This window comes from Oncorhynchus mykiss, chromosome 5 (genome assembly GCF_057628025.1).
Source record: "Oncorhynchus mykiss isolate SJ-2025 chromosome 5, ASM5762802v1, whole genome shotgun sequence".
NCBI lineage: Eukaryota > Metazoa > Chordata > Actinopteri > Salmoniformes > Salmonidae > Oncorhynchus > Oncorhynchus mykiss.
The window spans coordinates 29,124,029-29,136,380 of record NC_143026.1 but is presented as its reverse complement, the minus strand read 5'-3'; the positions used below and the strand labels follow the sequence as shown (position 1 = coordinate 29,136,380).

The window sequence follows — 12,352 nt, the reverse complement described above, 5'->3', positions numbered from 1 at the left end:
AAACTAAGCAAACATTTAAAAAAAGGCAGTCTTGGAGAGGGTAGGTAGAGTAAACAGAAATGGAGGAGCAAGATCAATATAATGTAATATTTCGTATAGACCTATACTGACCTTCGTTGGGCCTGTTCTTCAGTAGCAGCACACTAACGGGTTTCTCCAGGGGCTCCGGCTCCCAAGGAGGGCGGGACATGGGGATTGGCATGGATACGGGGGAGGGTGAACGGTCCAAACGTTCCCTGCTCCCACTCCTCTTCATCTGCTCCTTCTTCTGGTCGCGGTCACTAGGAACACGTTTGCGGTTCCGCTCAAAGCTGTGGTCGCGACCGTGACTGCGGGAAGGACTGTGACCAGCTCTGTATCGCAAGTCAGGGCTGTTAGTCCGGTCCAGAGTACGTTCGCTACGGAAACGCCTGTCAGGGCTGGGGTCGCGGTCAAGAGTGAGATCACTACGGTAACGCAGATTGGGGCTGTGGTCACGGTCAAGAGTGCGGTCACTTTTGTAGCGGCGGTCAGGGCTACGTTCGCGGTCCAGAGTCCGACCTTTGCTGCCGTCTCGTCTGTACTGCCTCTCTGGATCAATGTCCCTCTCCATACTCCTGCCCCGGTCATCTCGACCGTAATCCCGGTCAAAGCCCTGTCCCTGGTAGCCAGCGTCTGTGTAACCTCCCCTCTCCTGGCTGTGGTCACGATCTTGATGACCACTGCGTCCACTGTACACACTGTGGCGGTCCTGGTCATAGTCATTGTTGTTGAAGACACGGTCGTCAGGGGAAGGGCCGTGTTTCAGCAGGTTGACCGAAACCTTCCTGGGCCTCTTGACTGTCTGTCAAAACCAAAGACCACATCAGGCACTGACTGAACAGTCAGGAATCATTGACACTTATCCAACCCTCAGATCCAAAACTCCTATACTTGAGTCCTAAATGTAAAATCACAAGCATCTTTTTTTTTTGTTGCAACCATAATAAAACAGATGTCAAATATTATACTCACAATTTTGGCTACTTTCCCACACTTTCTGAGGGTCTGTACAGCGAAGGAGTGTGGCACACCATCCATGGGAATAGCGTTCACCTGCACCACCCGGTCATTCTCACTACAAAACACAATTAACATGCGAGGGAAAACAAATCCACTGTGAGATATTCAAACTGCAGATTAAAATGACAGAACACATGATGCATCATTATGATTGATAGACAGGAGGTACGTACAATAGCAGGCCATCGGCGGGCCCTCCCTGAAGCACGTCAGACACTACTATGGACATCTCCCCGCTTTCCTCATTGGGGTTGTCCCGCCCCCCGGACACTGCAATACCAAAACCCATCTTGGGGTCCTGAAGTGGAGAAGACATGTATTAGAGATGTGTTTGTATGGGTGTTTAGATTAGATTTCTGTGCGTGCAAGCGCCTGTGTCTGTTCAGGTTAGTTTCGGAGTGAATATATCTAATTATTTTAAGTAAGTCTAAGTTTACTTTGTGTGTGTGTGTGTGTGTGTGTGTGTGTGTGTGTGTGTGTGGGGGGGGGGGTGTACCCTTCTGTCCCTGTCCTTGTTGTCTGTGTGGTGTACCTGCCCCTGCGCTGCCAAGATGAGATTGGAGCAAAGATTTGATGGTCCTCCAAGACTCCACCCCACCCCACCCTCTCCCATCTGTACAATTCATTTTAAATAAAATTGCTCCACTCCAATGTCTTTCAATACCAGAGAGAGACAGGGACAATGGAGGCAATGGATTGTTAGAGAGCGAGTGATATGGTAAGCTAAAGAAAGAGGAAGGGAGGAAGGGTAAATTGGAACGAGGATTATGAAAGAAACTGGGACTAAGGGGATGTAGAAGGATGGATGAAGAAAGAGAGTCTAGAGAGCGCATATGACAGCTGGATGTGGAAGGGTCAGTGATGTGGTGGTCAACAAAATCTATTTGTTAAAAGCAGCTTCATATCCAGAGCATAGAGTGAGGCTATGAGACAATGAGTGTGAGCTACACACGATTAACAGTGCTGGGCAGATGTGCTGCATGCATGGAATGTGTGCTGTAGATGAATGAACATGTTCTAGATCAGTGGTTCCCAAACTTATTACAGTCCCATACCCCTTCAAACATTCAACCTCAGGCTGCGTATCCTCTCTAGCACCAGGGTCAGCGCACTCTCAAATGTTTTTTTGCCATCATTGTAAGCCTGCCACACACACACTACACAATACATTTATTAAAAACATAAGAATGAGTATGAGTTTTCCCACGAGCCAGATTGTGACAGTGACAAAGAACTCTTATAGGACAAGGGTACAAATAATAATAATTAATAATTTTGCTCTTTATTTAACCATCTTACATATAAAACCTTATTTGTTCATCAAAATTGTGAATAACTCACCACAGGTTTATGAGAAGGATGTGCTTGAAAGGATGCACATAACTCTGGAATGTTGGGTTGTATTGGAGAGTCTCAGTCTTAAATCATTTTCCACACAGTCTGTGCCTGTATTTCATTTTCATGCTAGTGAGGGCCGAGAATCCACTCTCACATAGGTACGTGGTTGCAAAGGGCATCAGTGTCTTAACAGCACATTTTTTTGCCAAGGCAGGATACTCCTAATCCTGAAATCTGGCAGTGGCTTCTGATTAAATTACATTTTCACAGAACCGCTTGTTGCAATTTTAATGAGGCTCTTGTTCAGATATTGGTAAGTGGACTGGAGGCAGGGCATGAAAGGGATAATGAATCCAGTTGTTTGGGTCATCCGTTTCAGGAAAGTACCTGTGTAATTGTGCACCCAACTCACTTAGGTGCTTTGCCATATCACATTTGACATTGTCCATAAGCTTGAGTTCATTTGCACACACACAAAAAAAAAAATCATACAATGATGGCAAGACCTGTGTGTTGTCCTTGTTTATGCAAACAGAGAACTCCAACTTCTTAATCATAGCCTCAATTTTGTCCCACACATTGTATATAGTTGAGTCCCTGTAATCCTAGACTCAGATCATTCAGATGAGAAAAAAACATCACCCAGATAGGCCAGTCATGTGAGAAACTCATGCAAGTGGTCAGGCAAGTGAAAATGATGATCAGTAAATAACTTTAAGCTCGTCTCTCAATTAAAAAAAAAAATGTCAATACTTTGCCCCTTGATAACCAGCGCACTTCTGTATGTTGTAAAAGTGTTACATGGTCGCTGCCAATATCATTGCATAGTGCAGAAAATACACGAGTGTTCAGGGGCCTTGATTTAACAAAGTTAACCATTTTCACTGCAGTGTCCAAAACGTCTTTCAAGCTGTCAAGCATTCCCTAGGCAGCAAGAGCCTCTCGGTGGATGCTACAGTGTACCCAAGTGGTTTCAGGAGCAACTGCTTGCACGCCCGTTAACACTCCACTATGTTTCCCTGGCATGGCTTTTGTGCCATCAGTACAGATACCAAAACATCTTGATCACCAAAGTCCATTTAATGTCACAAACATGTCCAGTACAATGTATGGGGCTTGCCTGTCCTAGCCACTCGGTAGCTCACCATTCTAGATGCTTTTAGCCCCTTCTTATTAATGGTATCTGTTGCTTTTATAGGTCTTACTACTCGAAAGTCTGAATTCTCGCTCAAAAAACTCCTGCGGCTTATTGTTCAAATTGGCATGTTTTGTTTCTAAAATGTCTGTGCAAGAGTGAAGGTTTCATCGAGTTGTGAGACTTTTACACATATAACACACTGTGGCTGAGGAAAGGCACTACTCCCAATATAAGTGAACCCCAAATCAATGTAGTTCATCATATTTGCGCCTCTTTGATGGGCCAATGTCTGGTTCGGTGCTTTCCCTGGGTAAGGGGGCAGTAGCTCTTCAGCTGCATCAGATTCACAACTGTCAGTGTCCATGCTAGCTGGGCTAACAACAATTGTAGAATTACTGATGCTGGCATTGGATGTGCTCGTGGAAGCATCTGTCAGACAGATGCAGGTGTAGTAGCACTGCTGGTAGTAGCAGTACTACCAGTAGAGCTGGTATGTATGCGTCTATAGATGTGGGCCTTACTTTTTTTTTTTTTACCCTTTATCCATTTTCGAGCAAACGGAATGAGCAGCAGCTACGTTTGGCTACATACAGACCGTTAGTGGAATTTTCACGAGAGAGTAACACCGTATCGAAATCAGCTGCGCATGCGCCAATTGATTTTGTCCCCCCCACACCAAACGAAATCACGACATGCAGGTTGAAATTTCAAAAACAAACTCTGAACCAAATATATTAATTTGGGGACAGGGCAAAAAGTATTAAATATTTATGGCAATTTAGCTAGCTAGCTTGCAGTTGCTAGCTAATTTATCCTATTTAGCTAGCTTGCTGTTTCTAGCTAATTTGTTCTGGGATATAAACATTGAGTTGTTATTTTACCTGAAATGCACAAGGTCCTCTACTCCGACAATTAATCCACACATAAAAACAGTCAACTGAATCATTTCTAGTCATCTCTTCTCCTTCCAGGCTATTTCTTCATTGGACTTTCTATGGCGATTGGCATTGAACTTTCATAGTTATCACGACAACCGACCAAACTCAGTTCATCTTTCAATCAACCACGTGGTTATAACCAACAAGGAGATGGCATCTGGGTATCTGCTTCTATAAACCAATGAGGAGATAGGAGAGGCAGAACTTGCACCCCGTTCAGGGTCACAAATAGAACTGACTGTATTAGCGCTTGGCAACGCAGACGCTTGTTGGCGTGCAAGCAGTGTAGGTGCAATAATTGAATAACATGCATGTTTACATTTATTTTGCAACGCTTGCGCACACGACTCAACAGGTGTGGTCAGCATTTAACAGTTGATATGATTGGATGTTAATTATTTGACTAGGCTACCTGTATTTGACATTGTGTTGTGATTTTGCTGAACACTAGATGGTTTAATTTTGGGCAGTGAAACGAGGCTATTCAGGCGAGAAAAAAACCTCACCCAAATGTTTAGCCCCGTTGGAAAACATAAATGGACTGTTTCAAAATGTGAAGATTTTAATTTTATGTGGATCACATTTTTATTTGGCGTACCCTCGACGGCACTCTACGTACCCCTGGGGTTGATATTATAGCACATGTTTTGAAAGAAACAGAGCTTAAAAGGATCTACAGTATATTGCATTGTAATCTGGTGGTGTAGCTGTAGATGGAAATTATAATTAATATCTGGTTTGGCTATAACCCTACAAGAAGGGTAATGTTATGCACTGAAATGTGATATGGTTGGAGTAAAGGGTGTTATGGTTGCAGTAATGGCAAGCAATATATTGTATTGTGTAGTAATCCAGTACGGTGTGTGTATTGCAAAACTAGACTCACCCTCTGCAGTGTCACAGTATACTGCTCCCACATGGTTTCCTCCATGACTGGGCTCTTTGGGAGAAGGGCACATTCCATAATAAGGGTTAGAACAGGATATATTAACCATTTGTTTCTCATTTCAACAAGACATACAGAGTCAGATTAATCTTGAATGACCATGCCAATAGAATACATCAAAACATCGTACTCCAAATCTCATATAGCCAACACAAAAGATAACAGTACTATACCTGGCACAAACAAACTCTTATGTTTCCAACACATGCTCTCTGAGCACATAGTACAGTACACACCAACTAATCACTTTGCCTGGCTAACCAGACTCCTTGCACCCGCCAAACGCTACGCCACGCCCACGGAAGAGTTCCTTCTCCATAATGAGTCTAGATCGGAATACCTCCCCGACCCGTCACAGAATGTGAACACATAAGGAGCCGTCCGATTGGTCCCGAAACCGAGGGGTTGGGCCAGAGCCAGAACACACGTGGGTAAAGTGGCAGTTTGAAAATGTGTCATTGGCTTTGATACTTGGTTAGAGACAATCCGATCACTGATTACTTTTGTACAAGGCCCCCCCCCCCCCCATGCCACAAACAACTTCAATGATGGCAGTCTCTGACTAAAATACAGTGCCTTGCGAAAGTATTCGGCCCCCTTTAACTTTGCGACCTTTTGCCACATTTCAGGCTTCAAACATAAAGATATAAAACTGTATTTTTTTGTGAAGAATCAACAACAAGTGGGACACAATCATGAAGTAGAACATTTATTGGATATTTCAAACTTTTTTAACAAATCAAAAACTGAAAAATTGGGCGTGCAAAATTATTCAGCCCCTTTACTTTCAGTGCAGCAAACTCTCTCCAGAAGTTCAGTGAGGATTTCTGAATGATCCAATGTTGACCTAAATGACTAATGATGATAAATACAATCCACCTGTGTGTAATCAAGTCTCCGTATAAATACACCTTCACTGTGATAGTCTCAGAGGTCCGTTAAAAGCGCAGAGAGCATCATGAAGAACAAGGAACACACCAGGCAGGTCCGAGATACTGTTGTGAAGAAAGCCGGATTTGGATACAAAAAGATTTCCCAAGCATCCCAAGGAGCACTGTGCAAGCGATAATATTGAAATGGAAGGAGTATCAGACCACTGCAAATCTACCAAGACCTGGCCGTCCCTCTAAACTTTCAGCTCATACAAGGAGAAGACTGATCAGAGATGCAGCCAAGAGGCCCATGATCACTCTGGATGAACTGCAGAGATCTACAGCTGAGGTGGGAGACTCTGTCCATAGGACAACAATCAGTTGTATATTGCACAAATCTGGCCTTTATGGAAGAGTGGCAAGAAGAAAGCCATTTCTTAAAGATATCCATAAAAGTGTCATTTAAAGTTTGCCACAAGCCACCTGGGAGACACACCAAACATGTGGAAGAAGGTGCTCTGGTCAGATGAAACCAAAATTGAACTTTTTGGCAACAATGCAAAACGTTATGTTTGGCGTAAAAGCAACACAGCTCATCACCCTGAACACTGTCAAACATGGTGGTGGCAGCATCATGGTTTGGGCCTGCTTTTCTTCAGCAAGGACAGGGAAGATGGTTAAAATTGATGGGAAGATGGATGGAGCCAAATACAGGACCATTCTGGAAGAAAACCTGATGGAGTCTGCAAAAGACCTGAGACTGGGACGGAGATTTGTCTTCCAACAAGACAATGATCCAAAACATAAAGCAAAATCTACAATGGAATGGTTCAAAAATAAACATATCCAGGTGTTAGAATGGCCAAGTCAAAGTCCAGACCTGAATCCAATCGAGAATCTGTGGAAAGAACTGAAAACTGCTGTTCACAAAGGCTCTCCATCCAACCTCACTGAGCTCGAGCTGTTTTGCAAGGAGGAATGGGAAAACATTTCAGTCTCTCGATGTGCAAAACTGATAGAGACATACCCCAAGCGACTTACAGCTGTAATCGCAGCAAAAGGTGGCTCTACAAAGTATTAACTTAAGGGGGCTGAATAATTTTGCACGTCCAATTTTTCAGTTTTTGATTTGTTAAAAAAGTTTGAAATATCCAATAAATGTCGTTCCACTTCATGATTGTGTCCCACTTGTTGTTGATTCTTCACAAAAAAATACAGTTTTATATATTTATGTTTGAAGCCTGAAATGTGGCAAAAGGTCGCAAAGTTAAAGGGGGCCGAATACTTTCGCAAGGCACTGTATGTAGCAAACGACAGAGCAGTGGAAGAATTGTGTGAGTTATCAGTCTACTAACCAGCATCACACATGGACTACTTATTCCACACACCGTCAGCCTTACAACACAGACCCCATACCACCAGTTGAAAACAGAACTCTACCAAAATAACCACTGACGCACATTTTTACCAACTTCACTCACTGAAACTACTACACCCTTCATAAAACACTTGTCACAACTGCCTGTCTACCTTCTTACCTTTCCACCCAAAGACCACCTGTCTAACTATCTAGAGCCAAGCTGGAGTCACTCACAAGCCCCTTGAGGATGGGAGTGGCCTTGTAGGTGTGGATCCATTTCCTGTGCTGGTGAAGGACCGTCTTCATGGTTTCTCCTCTGCTCCTCTACCTCCTCTGATGCGCTGCTACGACTCTACCTCCTCCATTTCCACAGCAGCACCAGCGGTAACTGCAACACCCTGCTTTGGCCTGCCTAGCTTTGACATAAGCTGGATTCTGCTGGCCTACATTCAGCGCAAATCCCACCATCCACAGACTGTGTTTACACAATCGCACAACCATGCTGATGATTAAAATACACACACAAAATAATGCACCGACCTAAATCGCACACACATACAAATGAGTATGCAATTGTGTGTGTAAGCATTTAACCCAAATACTCACACATACAGAAAAACAAACGCTTTTACCACATACTTTAAAAAACACACGGGGGCACACACAGCCAATCTGAGAGCGCAGGTTTGAATAACTTTTTTTTTTTTTTTACTTAAAATTAAGTGGAGCCGAATCCCTGTGCTGCTGACATCTCCAGCCCAGGCTTTTGGAAATGGGGGCATCACTCTGGCTGACAGAGGATGGGACAGATCATAATCCACTTTTAGAAGTTTGGACTCACAGGACAGATAAGGAGTGGTAAGGGAGGACTGGGGTGTATTCATTAGTGCACACTAGCAAACTGTGGCAAAACGTTGTGCAACAGAAAACCTTTTGCAGCGAAAATTAACGTTTCCTATTGGGAAAGTACAGGCTAGTCCTCTGTGTTTGGTTCCTAGTGAATAAACCCCTTGACTATTGCTATGACTCAATATAGAATGAGCATATATTGATTGACACACAGGTATTCTACAGACTAGTAGAACTACATTGTAAATCACTTGTGATTGAGTGTGAGGAATTAGGATATAGCCACACACGTGATGGAGGATATTGCAAAATCCACCATGATAAAAAAAAGAGACAAGATAATTGGAATCAGTGTGGATACTAGTTAGCAGACCAGAGCGTGGGAGTCTGGGGGTCTGTAGTATGTATACCTCCAGGCAGAGAGATGGAATGTTGGGCAGTGCAACAGTGCATTCCCAAATATTTGAAGTAGCCAGCATTATGAAAAATGTATCCAGCTTCTGGATCAGCGAGGGAACATTTTACAGGACAGGAGCTCACCAAAAATACCAACATTTACCACACACGTATTCCATCTCCCACAGTACAGCATCTTAAAACCACTCCTAACAAATCCTTCCTGACCAGCTGTCGGTGAGAGTGGTGCTACATCCTAGTGGTAGGACAGTGGTATTGAGTATTGAGGCAGAGAGAGAACCAAGTGTGTATAATATGCTTGCTCCTACTGTACATCTGTCTCTCCTGAACAGTGATGAGAACAGGGTACAGGCAAGCCCAGTGGCACAGTGAGTCAAATTGGCTTTTTCTGCTGTGTGATGTCATTTAGTTCACTGGCAGGTCAGCTGGCTGAGTCTTGGCTTCCTGAGAGAATTACACGAGAACACAGTTTCTCTGATGAGAATGAGCATTTCTACATTGAAATGGCTGAAATAACACTGAGCTACCCTCATAGGATGTGGCTTAGAAGAACAGATCCTTTAATCTCACTCAGACAAAAACAAAAAAGTGCATGCAGCGCTGTCAATCATAAACACAGACACATAACTGCAAAGAGAGCACAAGCAAGGGAACCAACCATACTAAAAAAAACGAATCTACACACGACAGCTAGAAGTCGGGCAATGAAAATCTATAGTTCCCATTATGGCCGAGAAGTACTGTGGTTTTATCTGAAGGGTAGCCATCCTAGCCATCAGTCTAATCCACTCTAGATTGTTTGGTTGTAGTACGCCCTCTACTTGCAGTACAGCCACATTACATGGAGTGACTACGCACTGTCTATTAAATACACGGGAACATTAAAAAAGGATCATAACTACGCTGTATATCACCTCAGGGTAGGTAACTTCTACCAACAGCAATCCATTAAAACCACTAGTAGGATTTATTTTTTTGGGGGGGGGATATTTACTCCCAAATATTGCCACCCTTGCTCAGACGCAATCATTAATTATTTTTTTACTAAATTATTCCTTTGATTTCCCATTGTGCAATGACTTCAAACACCATATTAAGTAATATCTTCATTTCATACGGAATATCACAACATGGCTTGGCATGCAAAAGTTGACAGGCAGTCTTTTGATGGTTGCGACGAGTGAACTCATTCCTTCGTGATACTATGTAACGTTAGCAGCAGCAGGTGGAAACGTTCCAGTAAGGGTCCCGTGACAGACTTGAAACTTTGTAAAACATTTGTTCTCTAGTGTGTGTCAGCGAAATTAACATCGCAACAAGATCATTAAACAATAAGGAATCATTTATAATGGACCTTAGAATCGCTAGTTTTACTTACTTTGAAATAATGTGTCTCATATCTGCTAAGACTGAAGAGTCTCCCTCCATTTACGGGCATCATGCACTTTCAAACCAGAGACCACTTTTCTTGTGATTCAAACAAAGGAAATTCGACAACGACTATTGTTAAAAGTAACATGCAGCCTATCCAATATCATATTTAACATTTTTTCCCATGTTTTTTTTAAATTATCAGTAAAACAACCCAGCAAATTGAGTGAGTCTGAGAGCGCTGCAAGGGAAGACCGTATTAGGATGTACCAATTCAAGATGGGGTAATCTAAGTGGTCTCGATATTTTCATCTCGACAAATATGTAGAGCAATTGCAGTCCATTGCTTGAACAAAGAATCAAATAACTGATGCAATGCTCAAATGTGCATTTTACTTTTACAAAAAAAAATGTAAACACGCATTAATTTTTGCTTGGAATGCTGTACATTTTCTGGCAAAATGGATCCTTCCAGATTACTGAAAGCAACCACATTCACATAGAAATATGAGGTATAGATCTGTCATTACAGAAAGCAAGTCTAAGAAGTGGCATCTCTTCAATGTTCGCATGTTTAAGTTTTGTTTTTTACTATCAGTTTTGTACACAAGCGTCAAACAGCTGAAAATACAATATTTGTAGTTATGGAAAAGTAATTTCACAATGGTTTAGATAGTACAATGATGCTTTACACCAGGGGTACTCAACTCCTATTTCAGAAGGTCCAGTGACAAATTTCCTTGGTGGCAAAGGTCTTGATGGATATCGTCCTTTATTGGCGCTGTGGTACAGCATAGCAACAAACAGGTCTGTACATTAAATGAGACTAAGAATTTGAATTGCAACTCATTTAGAATGTAAACATGCCGAAGAACAAAAGTGGTTGCATATTTGTCTATGCAAAAACATTTGCTTGAAGGTAAACTAAAAGATAAACTCATGGAAAAGATCAAACAGATCCCACTGTCAGATTACACGACAGGAGGGCATTCAGAATGCACCATGCATTTAACTCTGAATGGCCTCAAGTTGTTAAATTAAATCTTCAGGTAAAATTTCTGTTCTCCGCATTGTTGTGGAATCTGACATTGGGATCAGTTTGATCTTTTCCATGAGCTCATCTTTTAGTTTACCTTCAAGCAAAGTGTCAGCAACTTCACACATGCATTCTTTTACCATCTCAGCATCTGGAAAAGTTGTTTTTCTCCCAAAACCCAAGCTATCCTCAGTGAACACTCCATTGCATGTTGTTGGGCTGTCAGGGACAAGGACTTTGGTGTGGGATTTGAGTAAATTACTCTGGTAATCTGTTAACATTGACACTTTTCACAAGAGCTACGGACACATTGGTTTTGTGCTAGTTGCAGGGAGAATGAATGAATACTATTCCGTCCACTCGTCTTTGAATATGGTTTAACTTAATTTTTTATTTAACAAGCCATATTAAACAAAGATACTGGTAACAAAGCTCCTTATGTCATATTTACAGTTGAACTGCGGTCAAATCTGCTTCTTTCTGCCTGCTTGTCCCAAGGTTACACAAAGGATATTTGAATTCATGTGATTGTGTAAAACGTGGCCACGCGATTGGATTAGTCGGCACTAGTAGAGGTGGGCGTTGCTTCAATCGAGAGAGCAGTGTTGCCAACTTAGCGACTGTCTCTATATTTAGCGACTATTCAGACCACTAGCGGGCACATTTTCAGAAAAGCGACTAGCGACAAATCTAGCGACTTTTTCTGGTGTTATTGGAGACTGACTTGAAAGCACGTATCGTTCTTACTCTTCTCAACAAGCAGCGGGTGCTGCAGTGGGCCCCACCCCCGTCCCAAAGCACTCACAGGCGGCCCAGTCCTCACGCAGCAGTCCCTCCCAGCTGCAGTCAGAGCAGGAGATGTTCACCCCTCCGCGTCCAGACTGCAAATGAATCGCGCATGGGAGAAGCCGCCGCTGGCTGATCCCACTCTGGCTTACATAAAAAATTTAAAAATTAACCTGAATCAGGGCCAGACTAGTTACTTACCATCATTTTCTCACATTGCCATTGCCATTTTTTTCTATTGTCTCTTTTTGGTCCATTTA

At 42.7% G+C, this 12,352-nt stretch overlaps 1 protein-coding gene across 3 annotated transcripts in view; it reads right to left on the bottom strand.

The window, feature by feature from the left end:
- The window catches only part of LOC110523554 (tight junction protein 2), a 43,329-nt gene that overhangs the window by 17,812 nt on the left and 13,165 nt on the right, over window positions 1-12,352 (bottom strand). The window contains exons 1-6 of one of the 3 annotated variants that reach the window (XM_021602346.3): window positions 10,278-10,504; window positions 7,868-9,343; window positions 5,342-5,395; window positions 1,215-1,339; window positions 994-1,096; window positions 112-823 (exon numbers count right to left, since the gene is read on the bottom strand). In XM_021602346.3, the coding sequence (XP_021458021.2) occupies window positions 112-823; window positions 994-1,096; window positions 1,215-1,339; window positions 5,342-5,395; window positions 7,868-7,939 (1,066 nt within the window). In that variant the 5' untranslated portion in view covers window positions 7,940-9,343; window positions 10,278-10,504. Of the gene's footprint in view, window positions 1-111; window positions 824-993; window positions 1,097-1,214; window positions 1,340-5,341; window positions 5,396-7,867; window positions 9,344-10,277; window positions 10,547-12,352 lie in introns of those variants that run through there. The other 2 variants (XM_021602349.3, XM_021602350.3) reach the window with 2 other exon arrangements.